The following is a 22,255-nucleotide window of genomic DNA, read 5'->3' as shown; positions in this document are numbered from 1 at the left end:
ACCAGAAATGACAGAGGAATACGGCTAAGATAATTATAGTGTTGTAAGTTTATCATTGTTTATATCTCAGTCAGCATTTTGATCTCTGGGTAGACCCAGATCTGGTTTCATATACTATTTGAAATCTTTCAAATACTTTGGCCCTTTTCTCTAGACTGCCTGGAGAACCAGATGGGTGGGATTTGCACTTTTGGGTCATTTTTATTGGTTTTATAAACCCAGGCAAGGTTAATCAAGCCCAGCTTAAGTATTTCAAATGCTTTCAAATAGTATTTGAATTGAACCCATGTCTGGTAAAATTGTAGGCCAGCAGTTTCTGTTTCCCTGTGGGGATCTGGTGTTTCAAACGCTGCAGTAGAAAATCATTCCAGACCAGTAGATCAACAAGCTTCTGCTCCTGTGGTCTGGCAACAGCCAGACTGGTAAAGAGAGACGAGAAACCCCAAACCTTAAGTGCTCTGAATCTAAGCTAAGATTGTGCCCGATTAAAAAAGGAATTAGAGAATACCAAACCATAAAACTGGTTGGAATCTGAGAGGTTGTTGTCTTTAAAAAAAAAAAATGTCTAATGAAGGTAATTAATGGTTGAAATATGATGTCATTATCTGTTCAAGAGCTTTCTTCTGATGGTGGTCCTCTGACCACTGGCTGTAGGTACTGAATCACCAAAACACTTTTAGTACCAGTAATCCCACATGGTTGGATTTTGACCTGCATGCATACTGTTAATAACCACTTATTCCATGGTAAATGAGCTAAGGAAGCAGACATATAAACATGTAGATAAACACACACTTACCATGGTATAGTCAAGCACACACAGTCCATCCTCATTGACGGCTAGCCAAATCTGGGACTGCTCCACAGACGAGGGAGGTATAGGCTGCAGACAGAGACGGAGAAGAGACGCAGATGGTATACAGAGACAGTAGATCAAGCTTAAAGTGTTTTAATGTCACGTGCACAAGTACAGTGAAATGCCTTTCTTGCAATCTAAAACCCAACAATGCAGTAATCAATCTCAATGTAGCAATAAAAATAACATAAGGTAGAACAAGAACACACAAGAAATAAAAATAAGAAGAACACGAGAAAGTAAGAAGCTACACTACATGATCAAAAGTATGTGGACACCTGCTCATCGAACATCCCATTCCAAAATCATGGCCATTAAAATGAAGTTGGTCTCCCCTTTGCTGCTATAACAGCCTCCACTCTTCTTGGAAGGCTTTCCACTAGATGTTGGAACATTGCTGTGGGGACTTGCTTCCATTCAGCCACAGGAGCATTAGTGAGGTTGGGCACTGATGTTGGGCCAATAGGCCTGGCTCACGGTCGGCGTTCCAATTCATCCCAAGGGAATTGGAAACACAAGAATCGTCTAGAATGTCATTGTATGCTGTAGTGTTAAGATTTCCCTTCACTGGAACTAAGGGGCCTAGCCTGAACCATGAAAAACAGCCCAAGACCATTATTCCTCCTCCACCAAACTTTACAGTTGACACTATGCATTGGGGCAGGTAGCGTTCTCCTGGCATCCGCCAAACCCAGATTTGACTGCCAAATGGTGAAGCATGATTCATCACTCCAGAAAACGCGCTTCCACCACTCCAGAGTCCAATAGCGGCGAGCTTTACAGCACTCCAGCCGACGCTTGGCATTGTGCATGGTGATCTTAGGTTTGTGTGCGGCTGCTCGGCCATGGAAACCTATTTCATGAAGCTCCTGACGAACAGTTGTTGTGCTGACGTTCCTCCCAGATGTAGTTTGGAACTCGGTAGTGAGTGTTGCAACGGAGGACAGACGATTTTAACGCGCTACGCGATTCAGCACTCTGCGGTCCTGTTCTGTGAGCTTATGTGGCCTACCACTTTGCAGCTGAGCTGTTAGACATTTCCACTTCTAGACGGTTCCTAGACATTTCCACTTCACAATACTTACAGTTGGCCGGGGCAGCTCTAGCAGGGCAGACATTTTACTAACTGACTTGTTGGAAAGGTGGCATCCTATGAAAGTGCCATGTTGAAAGTCATTGAGCACTTCTACTGCCAATGTTTGTCTATGGAGATTGCATGGCTGTGTGCTAGATTTGACACACCTGTCAGCAACGGGTATGGCTGAAATAGCCGAATCTACTAACTTGAAGGGGTGTCCAAATACCTTTGTATATATAGTGTATATACAAGGTCAGTTCCAGTACCATATTTACAATGTGAAGGGATACTGGAGTGATAGAGGTAGATACTGTATGTATAGGGGTAAGGTGACTAGGCATCAGGATATATGATAAACAGAGTAGCAGCAGCGTAAATTATGATTGTATGTGAGTGTGTGTGTAGAGTCAGTATAAATGTGTGTGCATGTTATGTGTGTGTTGGAGTGTCAGTGTGTGTGAGTCCTGTGAGTATGCATAGAGAATAAAGTACAAGGGTCAACTCAGACAGAGGGTAGTGCGTACGGCCCAGTACATCACTGGGGCCAAGCTTCCTGCCATCCAGGACCTCTATACCAGGCGGTGTCAGAGGAAGGCCCTAAAAATTGTCAAAGACTCCAGCCTCCCTAGTCATAGACTGTTCTCTCTGCTACCGCACGGCAAGCGGTACCGGAGCGCCAAGTCTAGGTCCAAGAGGATTCTAAACAGCTTCTACCCCCAAGCCATAAGACTCCTGAACATCTAATCAAATGGCTACCCAGACTATTTGCATTGCCCCCCCCCCTCTTACACCACTGCTACTCTCTGTTGTTATCATCTATGCATAGTCACTTTAATAACTCTACCTTCATGTACATATTACCTCAACTAACCGGTGCCCCCACACATTGACTCTGTACCAGCACACACCTGTATATAGTCTCGCTATTGTTATTTTACTGCTGCTCTTTAATTACTTGTTACTTTTATTTCTTATTCTTATCCGTATTTTTTTAAAACTGCATTGTTGGTTAGGGACTCGTAAGTAAGCATTTCACTGTAAGGTGCTGTAACGTGCTGTATTCGCGCGCATGTGACTAATAAAATTTGATTTGATGAACATTTGATTCGAGATAGTCCGTGTAGCCATTCTGTTAGCTATTTAGCAGATTTATGGCTTGGGGATAGAAGCTGTTCAGGAGCCTGTCGGTGTCAGACTGGATACACCTGTACCACTACATGAATATCGGTGCTACTAACAGTTTCAATAGGAATGGGCTATTGTCTGGGCAAATACTGAAACACTTGGCCTTCCAAAAAGAGGAAAGAGGACAGAAACATTTATTTGATTATAAAGAGACCTTCCAAGTCACTGGGGACACCGAACACAGATTCAGCAAAAGCTGGAATTACAGTACAGATACACTATGTTGGACCCTTGCAGTAGAATACATATTCAGGAACGCGGTAGCGGTTGTTCAGTCTACTTGCATCCCCACTTACCTTAGCACTGAAGAGCTTGGCACCAAACAACGGCCACTTCCTAGCGACGGTCAAGTAGATTCTGACACACTCTGAGGCACTGCAGCCACGCAGGACTGACCACTTAGTGGCCAGACGCTCTGATAGGTCTCTGAAGGGAGTTGAAGAAATAATTAGTCTGTCTGTATAGGTATCTTTATCTGAGTATAATGCGTGCACGTGGCCAGTATTGCCCGAGTTGACCCATGCTGCAGTCCTGTTAATAGCGTTTTGGGGTAGAAGCCTGTGTCTTACTTTATCTGTGTGTGAGGGTAATGCCTCACCTGAGCTGGTCGTGCGTATGGGCGTATTACCTGAATTGGTCCATGGTGCAGTCCTGTTTGTAGCGTTTGGGGTAGAAGCGTTCCAGGGCCTGTACGAGGATCTGTTGGGCTTTAGGCTGAGGACAGGAGCTACTGCTGGGGGAGAAGGGGGCCGGACGGTCCAGGTCACCATGCTCTACCTGGGGAGGGAGAGGGTGTGATTTATAATAAAAACACATTTGTAGTCAATTGTGTTAGACCATAAAAAAATTCTTTTTTTAACTTTGGCATGATGTACTTCAGTACCCATAATGCCCCTCTCCTTACCAAAGCACTACCAACCTGAGCCATGAGAGCAGCCACTTCCAGAGCCAACTCCTTGTTGACGGGGAAGTGTCCCTGGTGGACCTCGTCATTCACCTGGTAGGCCAGCAGGAGGCGCTCACGGTCCGTTTCCCCTTTAGCCTGGGCCCGGAAACACAACCTACACAACAGACATCACAATGGTCAACGCATGATGTGTGTGGCACTGAGTGATACGTTATTCGTAAAAATCTAATCAAAAGTCCGCTGGTCTGCACCTCGTCATGCATTTTGGGTGTCTTCAGCTCAACAATGAGCACATCAAGGAACTAAAACAAGATAAAGCCTACCTGCTCTTGTATGTCAGACGGACGATGCGTGTCCCCTCATATTTCCCAGGATGCAGTTCTTTCAGGGCCTGTTCCCACTTGGAGATGACATCACAGATCTGTTGGCAGAGGTGAGAGTGAAAAGATCAATTCATTAATTGTCTTCTACTTTGGAGCCAGGAGTTTTCCTGACCATGCAAACCCATTGACATAGATATAGGACTCCTTATGGATAAAACCTGTTATAACATGGACATTGCCATTGAGGGCTTCCACCATTTTAAAGTAGTCACGTGGGTGGGGATTCCTACGAGTTGGGCGCAATCAGCCAACGAAGAAGAAGACAATTGACTACTTTACGATGGAGATATCCTCAATGGCACTGCCCATGCTGTCACAGACGCTATAATGGCACAGATAAAAAGATGAGTCCTCTATCTATCTCTACGGGCAGACCCTGGTCTCTGTTCCCTGTTCTGATTCCAGTCTACCCCTCTGTTTACTGCCTTATACTTAGTTGCAGGCACTAAAAGGTTTGATTGTGTACTATTGGAACAACTGCCACAATGCGTGTGCAGGTATATAATCATAAGAGTATGTAAGTCCACACTGACCTTGACGCTGGGCTGTAGGCAGTGCTCCAGGTCTTTCCCTGAGGGGTCGTCAGTGAAGAGGGCGAAGCCAGACAGGTGTGGTTTCCTCATGCCCACCCTCTGGGTCAGGGTGCTCAGAAACTCGTCTACCGTAGTGGAGCCATCGAAGCCTACAACCTAGAGGACGGGAGAGGAGAGTGTGACTTCTTAAATGATTGGGTGTAACAGAAAGTGTACTTATTCATAGTCTATTTTCCATTGGTCTGCACTTTGCCGACTTTTTGTGCGCGCGCCTCTTCATCTTTCCGACTTGGTAGGTGTTTGATTGTTAGCGTGCTAGTTGGTTGCGTGTCTGTGTTTAGTGGGTTACCTGGTAGGTGTTGTTCATAAAGTGAACAGGGATGCTGAAGGGTAGTGAGTGGTGGTAGGGATTCCTGAGTAGGATGGACAGGATCTCCATACGTGACGGTTTGGCCTCTCGCTCCCCGTTCTGTAGGGTACGCTCCACAGACCTCTGACAGTACACTGCATACTTCCCCACCTCACTCCTACACACACACACACACACACACACACACACACACACACACACACACACACACACACACACACACACACACACACACAATGATCATACTATTCTGTAGTTGGATTATCTTTGACGGTGGGTTATCATTAATCGATCGGTTTGTGTGTGTGTGTGTGTTCGTGCATCGCTGTGTATACCTGGGGTCTGCATGACGCTGCAGATACTGTCTGAGGTACCACAGGAAGTGTTGCTGAGGCAGAAAGAGAGCCACACACACAGACAACAGCTGCCAGCACTGAGGAGAGGAGAACACACTATTCACTACAACTCATACAACACTAAAGCAACCAAGCATAACATTTAACAAGTGACAGGTAGATCTGCTCACCAGAACCAAACTGTGCTAACTCTGATATTTGCTTACCAGATGGTGCTTTTCGACACACAGTGAACGTGTAACCAGGCCAGCCATGCTGATTAGTGGAAAGGGGTACCAGTCTCTAACATACCTGAGTGAGGGAGTAGTTGTGTGGCGTGCGTCGGTTGGTCTGCTTGATCAGCTGACAGTACATCTCGTTCTGGAGCTCGGAGTGCGTCAGGCACACCTGCAATGCATTCTGGGCAAGGGATGTGTGGTAGTCGATGGAGGGAGACTCTACCAGCACATTGATGAATAGCTGACAGGACTGAAGAAAGGAGGGATAAAGAGGATGAAGAAGGTTTTACTTGCAATGATTGTGATACATGTAAACTCAGCAAAAAAACAAATGTCCTCTCACTGTCAACTGCGTTTATTTTCAGCAAACTTAACATGTGTAAATATTTGTATGAACATAACAAGATTCAACAACTGAGACATAAACTGAACAAGTTCCACAGACATGTGACTAACAGAAATTGAACAATATGCCCCTGACTAAAGGAGTAACAGTCAGTTTCTGGTGTGGCCACCAGCTGCATTAAGTACTGCAGTGCATCTCCTCCTCATGGACTGCACCAGATTTGCCAGTTCTTGCTGTGAGTTGTTACCCCACTCTTCCACCAAGGCACCTGCAAGTTCCCGGACATTTCTGGAGGGAATGGTCCTAGCCCTCACCCTCCGATCCAACAGGTCCCAGACGTGCTCAATGGGATTGAGATGCGGGCTCTTCGCTGGCCATGGCAGAACACTGACATTCCTGTCTTGCAGGAAATCATGTACAGAACGAGCAGCATGGCTGGTGGCATTGTCATGCTGGAGGGTCATGTCAGGATGAGCCTGCAGGAAGGGTACCGCATGAGGGAGGAGGATGTCTTCCCTGTAACACACAGCGTTGAGATTGCCTGGAATGACAACAAGCTCAGTCCGATGATGCTGGAACACACCGACCCAGACCATGACGGACACTCCACCTCCAAATCGATCCCGCTCCAGAGTTCAGGCCTCGGTGTAACGCTCATTCCTTCGACGATAAACGCGAATCCGACCATCAGCCCTGGTGAGACAAAACCGCAACTCGTCAGTGAAGAGCGCTTTTTGCCAGTCATCCTGGTCTAGCGATGGTGGGTTTGTGTCCATAGGCAACGTTGTTGCCAGACATGGTGAGGACCTGCCTTACAACAGGCCTACAAACCCTCTGTCCAGCCTCTCTCAGCCTATTGCGGACAGTCTGAGCACTGATGGAGGGATTGTGCGTTCCTGGTGTAACTCGGGCAGTTGTTGTTGCCATCCTGTACCTGTCCCGCAGGTGTGATGTTCGGATGTACCGATCCTGTGCAGGTGTTGTTACACGTGGTCTGCCACTGTGAAGACGATCAGCTGTCCGTCCTGTCTCCCTGTAGCGCTGTCTTAGGCGTCTCACAGTACGGACATTGCAATTTATTGCCCTGGCCACATCTGCAGTCCTCATGCCTCCTTGCAGCATGCCTAAGGCACATTCACCCAGATGAGCAGGGACCCTGGGCATCTTTCTTTTTGTGTTCAGAGTCAGTAGAAAGGCCTCTTTAGTGTCCTAAGTTTTCATAACTGTGACCTTAATTGCCTACCGTCTGTAAGCTGTTAGTGTCTTAACGACCGCTCCACAGGTGCATGTTCATTAATTGTTTATGGTTCATTGAACAATGGGAAACAGTGTTGAAACCCTTTACAATGAAGATCTGTGAAGTTATTTGGATTTTGATCTTTGAGAAACAATATAATCAATGTATTTAAGGTTATAAGCTTAAGCAAGGGGTAGAATCGGTTGTCTTGAGCACATAATGAGTAGTTATTTTGGATGTATTTTAAGAAGGTTGATTTGTCGATCAGTGGCTCTGTGTTGTCAGACCGCGATGTCAATCTAAAACACATGCAATGATATGTCAGCATAATACCACCTCTCCACCAGCAGGTGGAAGCAAATACATACGGTTGTGAGACAACCCAACTCAGGTCCAAAAATTGTCATGAAACATGCAGCAACATGATGGTGTTTCCTACTTGGAGACTGATTACTATTCTAATGAAACCAAGTCAGGATGTAGCCGTCAAACAAGCCGGTCATGTCATGGCTGGAGGGCAACGAGAGAATGTTCACCGTCAGGATCAAGGCACTATAAATGAATACTGTGAAAATGAAAGAGCTTTTCACTAACCCAGTCGTGTCAGATCAGGGACTATACTTCAAAGACGGGGAGGACAGAAGAGAAGGGTGCATGTTCAAAGTATTTGAACAGGAACAGAGACTTTAAAGGGTTGCGAGTGAGCTTAATGAATCTATTCCTCTATATATGGAACACCACCCAAAATGTGGGGCCGAGGGAAAGCTCAGTGAAGCATAGAGAGAAGGGGAGGGGGAGGCGGACTGGGCGGCTGAATTGAAAAGAGAGGAACAGGATACATCCAAGATCAAGGTCCATACTCCTCCAGATCCACTTTATTACCCCCGTCCCTGTCCCACTCCCTTCTCCCAGCTACTTCTCACATTCACCGTGCTGTCTGTCTCTCACTCTCCCTCCTCATTCTATTACATCCATCTACCGCCCAACAAGGACAAGTACAAGAAGAATGGTTTGATTCAAACAGATGAGATGATCACCCCCATTACCTCTCTTCCATACTTCTAATGAGCGCGAGACCCCTACTGTGAGGCTTTGATCTCTGAGCGGCGCTAGGGTAGAGGGGCATGGAGTGGGTCCAAGAGAAGAAAAGGAGCGATGCCTCAAACAGACTGACAGAAGGGCTGGGGGCCTCAGTCAGAGCAGTAGACATGAATGCAGCCAGGAGAGGAGAAAGAGAGAGGGATGTGAAGAAATACAAAGGAAGAGAAACTAAAGGGACTAAAAGAAAGGAAGTGAAGGAAGTTGAAGCAAAGGAGAGGATGAGAGAGGGAGAGATGAAGGGACCAACCTTGAAGAGTTTGAGGGCTTCAGTCTGCAAAGCTTCAGAGGGGAGAGTGGTGAGAGGGGAGCGCAGGCCATCTTTACAGAAACATAGAGCCTCCCTCCTCCACAATGCAGAGTCTGAGAGAGAACACAATCACACACACACACACACACACACACACACACACACACACACACACACACACACACACACACACACACACACACACACACACACACACACACACACACACACACACACAGGGTTACAAACTCAAGTGGTGCAACAGCTGACCAGGAACAGCCCTACTAGAGCCCAGTCATAAACACTGTCTGCAGATTGAAGACTAGATCAAGAGGTTTCAGTAGTCAGTCCTCCTGGTTGAAAATAATATTAAAATCTGGATCCTTGGCATCTGATACAGATCTTTTAAGGTATTCCTAGTCAACTGTTGTTAGTCAGTAGCCCTCTCGTGTCATATTTTGTGATGTCAGGCATACAGACTTATTGATTGGATGGCTGAGTGACCGACTGATTGATTGATTTGGTGACTGTGGATGTCTTACCTGGGTCACCCTCTACGTCCAGTAGGTTCCCGACTAACTGCTCGTACTCTGTGCCCACCTTGAAGCTGGCACTGCTGCCCGCTGCCACCGCCAGATGATACAGCCAGGTGTCCTGGACAGGAACCAATGGGAAATAATGGAGATAGGGAAGTGCCAAGATGTGACTGTGTATTATATTTAAACAATAAGGCCGGAGGGGATGTGGTATATATTGTCAATATACCATGACTAAGGGCTGTTCTGGATACAGCCCTTAGTCGTGGTATTTGGCTATATACCACAAACCCCCAAGGTGCCTTATTGCTATTATAAACTGGTTATCAATGTAATTAGAGCAGTAAAAATAAATGTTTTGTCATCCCCATGGTATACGGTCGGTTATACCACGGTTGTCAGCCATTCAGGGCTCGAACCACCCAGTTTATAATACTGAGGTAGCTAACTGCCAAAATGAACTGCCTGAATGACTAGCGGCCCGTAGCACTCACGTCTGTAGCCATGAAGTGCTTTAAAAGGCTGGTCATGGCTCACATCAACACCATCATCCCAGAAACCCTAGACCCACTAAAATTCGCATAACGCCCCAACAGATCCAAAAATGATGCAATCTCTATTGTACTCCAAACTGCCCTTTCCCACCTGGACAAAAGGAACACTTACGTGAGAATGCTATTTGTTGACTACAGCTCAGTATTCAACAGCAGAGTGCCCTCAAAGCTCATCACTAAGCTAAGGACCCTAGGACTAAACACCTCCCTCTGCAACTGGATCCTGAACTTCCTGACGGGCCGTCTCCAAGTGGTAAGGGTAGGTAACAACACATCTGCCATGCTGATCCTCAACAACAATAACAACAACAAAAAATCCAGAAAAACGCATGTCAAAAATGTTATAAATTGATTTGCATTTTAATGAGGGAAATAAGTATTTGACCCCTCTTCAAAACATGACTTAGTACTTGGTGGCAAAACCCTTGTTGGCAATCACAGAGGTCAGACGTTTATTGTAGTTGGCCACCAGGTTTGCACACATCTCAGGAGGGATTTTGTCCCACTCCTCTTTGCAGATCTTCTCCAACTCATTAAGGTTTTGAGGCTGACGTTTGGCAACTCGAACCTTCAGCTCCCTCCACAGATTTTCTATGGAATTAAGGTCTGGAGACTGGCTAAGCCACTCCAGGACCTTAATGTGCTTCTTTTTGAGCCTCTCCTTTGTTGCCTTGGCCATGTGTTTTGGGTCATTGTCATGCTGGAATACCCATCCACGACCCATTTTCAATGCCCTGGCTGAGGGAAGGAGGTTCTCACCCAAGATTTGACAGTACATGGCCCCGTACATCGTCCCATTGATGCGGTGAAGTTGTCCTGTCCCCTTAGCAGAAAAACACCCCCAAAGCATAATGTTTCCACCTCCATGTTTGACGGTGGGGATGGTGTTCTTGGGGTCATAGGCAGCATTCCTCCTCCTCCAAACACGGCGAGTTGAGTTGATGCTAAAGAGCTCCATTTTGGTCTCATCTGACCACAACACTTTCACCCAGTTGTCCTCTGAATCATTCAGATGTTCATTGGCAAACTTCAGACGGGCATGTATATGTGCTTTCTTGAGCAGGGGGACCTTGCGGGCGCTGCAGGATTTCAGTCCTTCACGGCGTAGTGTGTTACCAATTGTTTTCTTGGTGACTATGGTCCCAGCTGCCTTGAGATCATTTGCAAGATCCTCCCGTGTAGTTCTGGGCTGATTCCTCACTGTTCTCATGATCATTGCAACTCCACGAGGTGAGATCTTGCATGGAGCCCCAGGCCGAGGGAGATTGACAGTTCTTTTGTGTTTCTTCCATTTGCGAATAATCAAACCAACTGTTGTCACCTTCTCACCAAGCTGCTTGGCGATGGTCTTGAAGCCCATTCCAGCCTTGTGTAGGTCTACAATCTTGTCCCTGACATCCTTGGAGAGCTCTTTGGTCTTGGCCATGGTGGAGAGTTTGGAATCTGATTGATTGATTGCTTCTGTGGACAGGTGTCTTTTATACAGGTAACAAACTGAGATTAGGAGCACTCCCTTTAAGAGTGTGCTCCTAATCTCAGCTCGTTACCTGTATAAAAGACACCTGGAAGCCAGAAATCTTTCTGATTGAGAGGGGGTCAAATACTTATTTCCCTCATTAAAATGCAAATCAATTTATAACATTTTTTACATCCGTTTCTCTGGATTTTTTTGTTGTTATTCTGTCTCTCACTGTTCAAATAAACCTACCATTAAAATTATAGACTGATAATTTCTTTGTCAGTGGGCAAACGTACAAAATCACGCTAAGGTTTACACTTGTATTTGGCGCATGTGACAAATAAAATTTGATTTGATTTGTAGGTGGATTGCGATTTACATTTGAGTATTGTGTTTCCTGTTTCCAAATATTGTGAGTTGCACTGTACTTATTTACATAATACTGGGACTTATCTATCTCCATAGGAAGAGGTCATAGGTTAGGGTTAGTGTGGAGTTATAAGTACTGTACCTTCTCTTACTTGGCGCCTATGAGCAGGTAGGTGAGGGGCTGTATGGGTAATGTAGTTTTAGAGTGCTGTACCTTCTCTTGCTTGGTGCCTATGAGCAGATAGGTGGGGCTCTGCTCTCTGGGGTGCACCACTAGGGTACAGTGGGATGACAAGAAGCCACGCCCACTGGCCTCGTAGTCCTCGTCCGAGTCACATGACCTGTCCACCTCCTCCACCACCGCCTCACGCATCCGCAGCTGGCCTAGGGGGAGCTGACACGCACACACACATTTAGGGAATATATTCAAATATGATATGGAGCAGAGCCAACCAAACTAGGGTGATGTCTGATTTGGCCCGCCAGGACCACTATGGGGCCCCCGACCAAAAAAGAAATACATGATCTAGTGCATCAGCAGTGTTCCTCATGTTATGTCAGTCACTGACAGTCAATCAATTAGCCCATGTCTGCTAACATGTTATAGATAACTTAGTCTAGCCAGCTATCTAAGCCTTGTAGTAATCATGTCTGAATTACTGACCGGGCACCCAAAGCATGTGCCCAGGATCCCTGACCTCCAGGGGGCCCCCATTGCTTTTGTTAGTCACTCTCACTCAGATATCATTTGAACATGACATAAGTCATGGTAAAATATGTAGAAATGCAGGGAATTAGCATCAAAACTGCAAAAACAAAACTCCATCCCATGGCAAAATATGTGGAATTGCAGGACATTAATGGTGTTACATATAGGATTGTTTCGAATTTTTGCATTTCAGAACATGTCCACAATATATCTGCAGTAATAGTGGAATGATAGTGTTTCACAGTACAACTTAGCCGCCATTGTTGTGATTGGCTGTGATATTCGCCTATTGATTTCTCCCGCCGGAGTGGCATCTGTTGTCAAAATGGGAAAGCTGTTCTGACTTTGTGGCTGTGTTATCTAGTGGAAATCGCTCTGTAATTTCCTGGTTGCTAAAATTCTAAGCCTTTCACTCAATTTCAGTTTATGTGAAAAAAATAAGCACTGAATAGTGTAGGGAAAGGAAAGGGAGATACCTAGTCAGTCAACTGAATGCATTTTCCACATTTAACCTCTGAATCAGAGAGGTGCGGGGGCTGCCTTAATCAACATCCACGTCATCAGCACCCAGGGAACAGTGGGTTAACTGCTTTGCTCAGGGGCAAAACAACAGATTTCTATCTTGTCAGCTCGGGGATTTGATCCAGCAACCATTTGGTTTCTGGCCCAAAGCTCCTACCCGCCAGGCTACCTGCCATACCATCTAAACCGCTGTGAAATATATTTTCAACAACTACAAATATTGTTTTTAAAGCTGTTTGAAGCTGGTGGACCAAAACTGTTACAAACAGCTGTAAAAACATATTTTTTTGGTTATTGGAAAGATATTTCACAGCGATTTAAATTGTGCAATGATTCCTTACACTATTCAGTGCTTGTTTTCTCACAAACTGAAATTGAGCGAACAGTGTAGAATTTTAGCAACCAGGAAATGACAGAGATTTTCACTAGATAACCCAGCCACAAAGTCAGAACAGTTTCCCATTTTGACAACAGACGCACGCTGCTCCCGCGAGAGAAATCAATAGGCGAGTCACAACACTGGCGGTTAAGTAATACTGTGAAACACTATCATTCCACTATTAGCGCCAGATACATTATGGACATTTTCTGAAATGACAATGCAAAAATACTACAAAATCCTATGTGTAACACCTTTAACTTTAAAGATACACTTGTTTTTAGTTTTATGAACATAGAAACTTGGTTGCAGTTTCTATGCTATAATTGTAAAAATTTGAATAAATCTTTAATACTGGTAATCAGAATGTGTTAGGTGTCAAAATATATGGCTACAATTTGATTAATGTTTGAAGTGTAATTTTATGATTACATTTAAAAAAGCTATTGATTCAAGACCCTAAAAAGCTATTGCTTACCTTTTATGTTTCTGAATAAATGTGTAGAAATATTTTGCTTACCCTTTATTGTTCGGCCTGCGTCCCACCAAACCCAAAAATGTGAGCACCCCTGATATAGAGACTGGCAACAATTGAGGACACTTGAGGGTAAGTTTAGGAGGAGAAGAGGAAGGGAGTACCTTGTCATCCTGGTTCCTGTAGTAATAAAACACCTTGCTGACCAGAGAACACCACACCAGCTTAGAGTGACCATGCTTCACCTAGAGGACAGACAGCGAGAGAGAGAAAGAGAGTGAGAGAAAGAAAGAGAAAAAGAGAGCGAGGAGAAAGTTTGAGGGTAATACACTCATTACCACTGACTGTATCGCATACTTCTCATTTGAACACCAGGCGGCACTAGAGAGTGGGTGGGTGTGTATGTGTGTGTGTGGATTTCTGGCCACATGTCATCATGACTCATAATCCCAGCTGTACATCTCTCATCAGGGTCAAAGGTCAAATATGCAGCGAGAGAGGTAGTGAGCCAACAGTACATCACTATAGAGCTCTGAGGTGTGTAACGTCATAGTGTAGAGATCAAAGCCTCTTTAAAGGAAGAGTAGAGGGAGGTTTCATCTGTCAGTCAGCCGTAACAGACACCCCTCCATTGTTGGAAGGTTGCCAAGCCCCCTGTATTAACCATACTGACAGATACACCTCAGCGGAGAGAGACAAGAAAGAGCCAGAGGGGGATGGAGTGAAAGGGGGGATATCACTCAAACATTCCACCATCCCCTGACCAGTAAGGGGTGCTAACCATAGCCGTGTCCCAACGCAAATTAGCTTTCCAGGAATCTGCTGAAAGTGAAATCCTTCCGTCAAACTGTGACTTTCAGTCGACAGAATGGTTAGTTTAAACTTCCCTGTGTCCCAATATGAAACATATGGTTGATATAACAGGACATATTGGGCGAGAATAGCTGTATTGTTCTGTGTTGCCTTTGAAATAAGGGTTGTCCTTCCATTAAAAAGACGAGTTAAAAGCTTCCATGACAACTGTGTGTTTGAAAGGATCGCCTGAGCAAGGCTGTGTCCAGAATCTGTGATCTACAAACCATCCTGCTTACATCTCAATGAACCACCCATTATGTGATCAAGATAAGTCATTCTGTACCTCGCCTTGCTCAAGCCAATCCCCTTAAACATGCTGTCTGTTTATCATCTCCATAAGCCTCATATCTTAGGCCCCACCTCCAGCCTAGTGATGCATTGACCCCTGACCTTAGTGAGCCAGCCCCTCACGGTGGGTTTGGCTGCAGTGGTCTCCATTGGGACGGGGCTGCTGGCCTGGACCTTGAGAATGTTCTGTAGAACTCTGATCCACTCCTCTAAGATGTTGGGAGAGTCAGCCGTCAGGTAGAACGTCTTCTTCTCCGTTATCAACTGATTAGAACAGGAGATGGAGAAAATATGAGAGAAATGCATTATTGAGTGTGAAAGCATGCCTGTGAAAGTGTGCCTGTGCAAGCAGGTAGGCACAGACACGTACATGTCAGCAAGCACACACACACACACACACACACACACACACACACACACACACACACACACACACACACACACACACACACACACACACACACACACAGGCACACAAATCAAATCAAATCAAATTTTATTTGTTACATGCTTCATAAACAACAGGTGTGGACTAACAGTGAAATGCTTACTTACGGGCCCTTCCCAACAATGCAGAGAGAAAGGAAATAGATAAATAATAAAAAAGTTAAACACGCAATAATAAAAGTAATAATAAATACACAATGAGTATTGATAACTTGGCTATATATAACGGGGTACCAGTATTGAGTTGATGTGCAGGGGAACGAGTTGGTTGAGGTAGATATGTACATATAACTAGGAATAAAGTGACAGATAATAAACAGTAGCAGCAGCGTATGTGATGAGTCAAAAAAGTTAGTGCAAAAAGGGTCAGTGCAGATAGTCCGGGTAGCTATTTGCTTAACTGAAGCTGTTTAGGGTCCTGTTTGTTCCAGAATTGGTGCATCGGTACCGCTTTCCAAGAGAAGAGTATATGACTAGGGTGGCTGGGGTCGTTGACAATTGTTATGTCCTTCCTCTGACACCACCTGTTATAGAGGTCCTGGTTGGCAGGGAGCTTGGCCCCAGTGATGTACTGGGCCGTACGCACTACCCTCTGTAGCGCCTTGCGGTTGGATGCCGAGCCTTTGCCATACCATGCGGTGATGAAGCCAGTCAAGATGCTCTCAATGGTGCAGCTGTAGAACTTTTTGATGCCAAATCTTTTCAGCCACCTGAGGGGTAAGAGGTGTTGTTGTGCCCACTTCACGACTGTGTTGGTATGTTTGGATCATTATAGATCCTTAGTGATGTGGACACTGAGGAACGTGAACGGGGAAAAATATATACATGTATGTATGTATGAAGTGAATTGAAATGTATGTAAGTCGCTCTGGATAAGAGCGTCTGCTAAATGACTAAAATGTAAATGTAAAAAATGAAGCTCTAAACCTGCTCCACTACAGTCCACAATCAGCTCTTTTGTCTTGCTGACATTGAGGCAGAGGTTGTTGTCCTGGCACCACACTGCCAGGGGTCTGTGACCTCCTCCCTATAGACTGTCTCATCGTTGTCAGTGATCAGCCCTACCACCGTTGTGCCATTGACAAACTTAATGATGGTGTTGGAGTCGTGCACGGCCATGCAGTCGTGGGTGAACAGGGAGTACAGGAGGGGAATAAGCATGCACCCCTGAGGGGCCCCCGTGTTGAGGGTCAGCGTGGCGGATGTGCTGTTGTCTACCCTCACCACCTGGGGGCGTCGCGTCAGGAAATCCTTAGCTTAGTGATGAGCTTGGAGGGCACTATGGAGTTGAACGCTGAGCTGTAGTCAATGAATAGCATTTTCACATAGGTGTTCCTTTTGTCCAAGTTGGAAAGCGCAGTGTGTAGTGCAATAGAGATTGCATCATCTGTGGATCTGTTGGGGCGGTTTGTGAATTTGAGTGTGTCTAGGGTGTCTGGGATGATCGTATTGATGTGATCCATGACCAGCCTTTCAAAGCACTTCATGGCTACAGATGTGAGCGCTACGTGGCGATAGTCATTTAGACAACTTGGTGTTTTTGGGCACAGGGACTATGATGATCTGCTTCAAACATGTTGGTATTACAGACTGGGTCAAGGAGAGGTTGAAAATGTCAGTGAAGATGCTTGCCAGCTGGTCAGTGCATGCTCTGAGTATGCACCCTGATCCAGCCTTGTGAATGTTAACCTGTTTAAAGGTCTTACTCACATTGGCTGTGGAAAGCAGGATTATAAAATCGTCCAGAACTGCCGGTGCTGTCACGCATGGTTCAGTGTTGCTTGCTTCGAAGCGAACATAGAATGCATTGAGCTTGTCTGGTGGGCTCGCATCACTGGGCAGCTCGTGGCCGGGTTTTCTTTTGTAATCCGTGATAGTTTGCAAGCCCAGCCACATTTGATGATTGTCAACACCGGTGTAGTAGGATTTTGATCTTAGTCCTTTATTGACACGCTGCCTTCGATGGTTCATCGGAAGGCATAGTGGGATTTCTTTAAAGCGTGCGGGTTAGTGTACCGCTCCTTGAAAGCGGAAGCTTTAGTTCAGTTCGGATGTTGCCTGTAATCTATGGCTTCTGGTTGGGATATGTACATACGCTCACTGTGGGGATGACATCATCAATTCACTTATTAATGAAACCGGTGACTGATGTGGTAAACTCCTCAATGCCATCGGATGAATCCCGGAACATATTCCAGTCTGTGCTTGCGAAACAGTCCTGTAGCTTAGCATCCGCATCATCGGACCACTTCTGTATTGAGCGCGTCACTGGTACTTCCTGTTTGAGATTTCCTTTTAAGCAGGAATCAGGAGGATAGAGTAATGGTCAGAGCTTTGTATGCATGTCTGTGTGTGGAGTAGAGGTGATCTAGAGTATTTTTCGCCTCTAGTTGCACAGGTGACATGCTGGTAGAAATGAGGTAAAACGGATTTAAGTTTTCCTGCATTAAAATCACCGGCCTCTAGGAGCATCGCCTCTGGATGAGCATTTTGTTGTTCGTTTTTGGCGCTATAGAGCTTGTTGAGTGTGGTCTTAGTGCCAGCAGCGGTTTGTGGTGGTAAAAAGACAACTACGAAAAATATAGATGAAAACTCTCCTGGTAAATAGTATGGTCTACAATTTATCATGAGGTATTCTAACTCAGGTGAGCAGAACCTCGAGACTTCCTTAATATCAGCGATAGCGCACAAACTGTTGTTAACAGAGGGACACACACCACCCCCCTTGAGCTTACCCGACGCTGCCGTTCTGTCCTACCGATGCACAGACAAACCAGCTAGAACATGATCCGTGTCCTTGTTCAGCTAAGTTTCCGAGAAGCATAGGATATTACAGTTCTTCAGGTCCCGTTGATAGGATAGAGCTTGTCCAGCTTGTCCCGTGTGTTCTCCAGTGATTGTACATTCGGCAACACAACAGAGGGTAGAGGTGCTTTACTTACTCGCCGCCGTTTATCAGGGTACCCACATGTTCATCAGGGTACCCACACGCTCATCAGGGTACCCACACGCTCATCAGGGTACCCACACGCTCATCAGGGTACCCACACGCTCATCAGGGTACCCACACGTTCATCAGGGTACCCACACGTTCATCAGGGTACCCACACGTTCATCAGGGTACCCACACGTTCATCAGGGTACCACACGTTGGCCGCTATATCGCCGTCTCTTTCCCTTCCGAGTGTCAGTGACTAGGACCTGATCCGGGGTGAGCAGTATGTCCTGTGCCGCCGACTCATTGAAGTAGAAATTGCCATCCGAATCTAGGTTAGTGATTACTGTTCTGATGTCCAGAAGCTCTTTTTGGTCATAGGAAATGATGGCGGAAACATTATGTAAAAAACAAGTTAATTTCAGCGAAAAAAAAAACACACAACATAGCAGAACTGGTCAGGAGCCCGAAAAAACAGCAGCTATACATTCCAGCGCCGTTCTTCACACGGATGCACGCCACGCATACAAGCATACACGCATGCACACACACACGCACGCACAAACAGACACACACACAGACACACAAACAAACACACCACATCACCAGATCAGTAAAGATGAGAATCAGCTTTAGAACACAACATTCCATTCCCTGCAAGGCTATCCCTGATGATGTTAAGCCCCTCTAGAGGAATGCTGCCCTTTCTCTTTGACCCAGTTTGGTAATGGTGGTAGGCTAGGGTGTGTGCGTGTGTAGAGGTGCTCTCGGAACTAGAACCAAAATCTTGGTTTTCAGTCCCTCTTCAATATCCCTCACCTGGAATGTCTGTGCTCCTTCTCCACGGACGATCCTGCAGGAAGAGTTCAGCTCCATCTGACCCTGAGGCTTCCGTATGACGTCGCTCTGAAAGACCATGAGCAAGACCATTGGAGTTGGCAATACAGCTCAAACAGATCTGGGACCAGGCTATTGTTGAACTAATTCTGTCAGAAAAGCACATAGTGATGACGTGTGGAGACTCACAGGAGACTTGTAGTAGAGTATCTCTCCGTTCCTCAGGATGAACCAGCGTCTTTTCCAGGCCTTCACCTGACTGCCCATCTTCAGCAGGTACCCTGACTTCTCCAGCATCTCCTGGGTGGTAACATCCAGTGTTGTTGTATTGTATGGTATGGTATCATTTTGTTTAATTTTGCATTGTATTGTATGGTAAATGGTCACTCACAGGCTCTCGCAGGCTCTCACAGGAGTATGAGGATGTTCTTTGGACTTTGTGTTCCGGCTCAGAGTAGTCAGACTCAAGGGAATAGGCATCAGGTGGGATGGCGTAGTCACTCTCAGAGCTGATGGACGACATGGACACACCTGGACAAATCAAAGGTCAGAGGTCAACAAATTGACAGACAGGTGACTCAGATGACCGACAGCTGATGGACTTATTGTCATACACTAGACCAGTGTCTCTCAACTGGTCCTCCGGATGTTGCTGTATGGTCCCTTAGATGGTTAGCTAGCCTAGCACTCATTTAGTACTAGTTTACATGTAAGTACTAGTTTAGTATTAGTTTACATGTAAGCAGGCCTCCATAGAGAAGACCCATAGCTTGTTGGTCCCTGGTACAGTACAAAAAAGTTGAGAAACACTGATGTAGACCCTGTAACTACACTATATATAAAAAAGTATGTGGACACCCCTTCAAATTAGTGAATTCGGCAATTTCAGCCACACCTGTTGCTATCAGGTGTATAAAAATCAAGCACACCGCCATGCTATCTCCATAGACAAACATTGGCAGTAGAATGGCCTTACTGAAGAGCTCAGTGACTTTTAACGTGGCACCGTCATATGATGCCACCTTTCCAATAAGTCAGTTTGTCAAATTTCTACCCTGCTGGTGCTGCCCTGTCAACTGTAAGTGCTGTTATTGTGAAGTGGAAACATCTAGGAGCAACAACGGCTCAGCCGTGAAGTGGTAGGCCAAACAAGCTCACAGAACAGGACCACCGAGTGTTGAAGCACGTAGCGTGTCCTCGGTTGCAACACTCACGCCCGAGTTCCAAACTGCCTCTGGAAGCAACGTCAGCACAAGAACTGTTTGTCAGGAGCTTCATGAAATGGGTTTCCATGGCCGAGCAGCCACACACAAGCCTAAGATCACCATCCGCAATGCCAAGCGTTGGCTGGAGTGGTGTAAAGGTCGCCGCCATTGGACTCTGGAGCATGGAAATGCGTTCTCTGGAGTGATGAATCACGCTTCAACATCTGGCAGTCCGACTGACCAATCTGTGTTTGGCGGATGCCAGGAGAACGCTACCTGCCCCAATACATAGTGCCAACTGTAAAGTTTGGTGGAGGAGGAATAGTGGTCTGGGGCAGTTTTTCATGGTTCGGGCTAGGCCCCTTAGTTCGGGTGAAGGGAAATCTTAACGCTACAGCATACAATGACATTCTAGATGATTCTTTGCTTCCAACAAGTCCCCACGGCAATGTTCCAACATCTAGTGGAAAGCCTTCCAAGAGGAGTGGAGGCTGTTATAGCAGCAAAGGGGGGACCAACTCCATATTAATGCCCATGATTATGGAATGAGATGTTTGACGAGCAGGTTTCAACATACTTTTGGTCATGTAGTGTATGTTCCTTCTTGTGTCAGGGACCAACAACCTATAGTTATTCCTAGACATTAAAATAAGCACCGGAGAATTGACTAAATCAGTGTCAGCTAACTATGAAGGATAACAACGCTGATGTAGCAATGCTCACCCCTCTTGACGGCGCGAGGGCTCCCAGGGGTGCTTCCCTTCCTGTCTGGGCCCAGGGTGGAGGTCCTGAGGCTGGCCAGAGAGCCACTGTCGTCCTCCGAACCAGAGTCATCATCATGCAGGGGCACACTGCTGATCTGAGTGGCTTTCTGCAGACACACACAGGAGAGACTTTTAGATATTCCTCAGTACATACCACAGTCCATAGGAAGTTGATATGGCATTGTCAGTTTGTCACAATTCGAGCTACTGTAGAGTATGGTACTTACCCCTTTGAGTGTGGTATACACGGGCACACTGATATTCTTGTAAATCAGGTGAGTGAATGGTCCTGTGGAGGGGTACTGCGGTAAGCTGGATCCTGCAGAAAACATGAGATGTATGTGATCCAGCGAGAACGCAAGGTGATCATTATAGTTGTGTAAGTCCTATGTTTCTTCACAGCTGATTAAAAAAACAGGTTTCCGTCCTTACACATCTCTTTAAAGAGCTCATAAAAGCTTCCCAGATCGCACCTGCACAGGTGTTTCTTAGCCCTGTCTGCTGAGAGGATGTTACATCAAAAGGAGCACTGACAGATCCCATACTGTAACCCCCCCACAGACACAGAGAGTCTTTTCCAACATAAGCAGGGTAACTCACCTCGTCCAGGACCTCTGGCTGCTGCAGTCGCCTCTGATACTCTCATCCCTGACTTGGCTACAGCATAGATACGGCTCTCCTGTAGAGCACATAGATCAATGTGCAAGCATGAGCGTGTGTTTGTGTTTTACAGATATGGTCAAATATATTGGCAATAGAGCTCTCGCTCTCTCTCTTTATAAAACGGGTTGGATGGCTATTTTTACCCTGAAACTTACCACAGGTGAGATAGATTAGCAGTTAACAAGAATCACTTGCCTCCAACCAAATTCATTTGAATTATAAATGATTAAATCATTTATTTTGAACTTTGAAGTGAAAAATCTCAACTTCAGTTTACTTTCAGCTTACTTCAGTTTTTTTTGGGGGGGTTCTGTGCACGTGTAAATCAAACAAATACACATATGAACAATGAAAGTTTTTTTCAATTCCAACTTATTTTAGAAGACATGGTGCCAGGGTGTCAATATATTTGGCCGCATCTGTATAACAATACTTTGGCTG

At 45.7% G+C, this 22,255-nt stretch overlaps 1 protein-coding gene across 4 annotated transcripts in view; it reads right to left on the bottom strand.

Moving 5' to 3' along the window:
* plekhh1 (pleckstrin homology domain containing, family H (with MyTH4 domain) member 1) overlaps positions 1 to 22,255 on the bottom strand; it is a 66,930-nt gene that overhangs the window by 7,894 nt on the left and 36,781 nt on the right. For 3 of the 4 annotated variants that reach the window (XM_045717964.1, XM_045717970.1, XM_045717968.1), the window contains exons 10-29: positions 21,752 to 21,830; positions 21,379 to 21,470; positions 21,111 to 21,258; positions 19,574 to 19,713; positions 19,372 to 19,482; positions 19,165 to 19,251; positions 15,066 to 15,227; positions 13,985 to 14,065; positions 11,950 to 12,129; positions 9,360 to 9,471; positions 8,818 to 8,930; positions 5,960 to 6,136; positions 5,648 to 5,745; positions 5,292 to 5,469; positions 4,943 to 5,098; positions 4,350 to 4,447; positions 4,024 to 4,180; positions 3,748 to 3,896; positions 3,416 to 3,545; positions 800 to 883 (exon numbers count right to left, since the gene is read on the bottom strand). In XM_045717964.1, coding sequence (XP_045573920.1) covers positions 800 to 883; positions 3,416 to 3,545; positions 3,748 to 3,896; positions 4,024 to 4,180; positions 4,350 to 4,447; positions 4,943 to 5,098; positions 5,292 to 5,469; positions 5,648 to 5,745; positions 5,960 to 6,136; positions 8,818 to 8,930; positions 9,360 to 9,471; positions 11,950 to 12,129; positions 13,985 to 14,065; positions 15,066 to 15,227; positions 19,165 to 19,251; positions 19,372 to 19,482; positions 19,574 to 19,713; positions 21,111 to 21,258; positions 21,379 to 21,470; positions 21,752 to 21,830 — 2,532 coding nt within the window. The remainder of the gene's footprint in view (positions 1 to 799; positions 884 to 3,415; positions 3,546 to 3,747; positions 3,897 to 4,023; positions 4,181 to 4,349; positions 4,448 to 4,942; positions 5,099 to 5,291; positions 5,470 to 5,647; positions 5,746 to 5,959; positions 6,137 to 8,817; positions 8,931 to 9,359; positions 9,472 to 11,949; positions 12,130 to 13,984; positions 14,066 to 15,065; positions 15,228 to 19,164; positions 19,252 to 19,371; positions 19,483 to 19,573; positions 19,714 to 21,110; positions 21,259 to 21,378; positions 21,471 to 21,751; positions 21,831 to 22,255) is intronic. The other variant, XM_045717965.1, reaches the window with a different exon arrangement.

Source organism: Salmo salar, chromosome ssa01 (assembly GCF_905237065.1).
Source record: "Salmo salar chromosome ssa01, Ssal_v3.1, whole genome shotgun sequence".
Lineage (NCBI taxonomy): Eukaryota > Metazoa > Chordata > Actinopteri > Salmoniformes > Salmonidae > Salmo > Salmo salar.
Note: the sequence above shows the minus strand (reverse complement) of the source record. Positions and strands in the feature narration are given on the sequence as shown.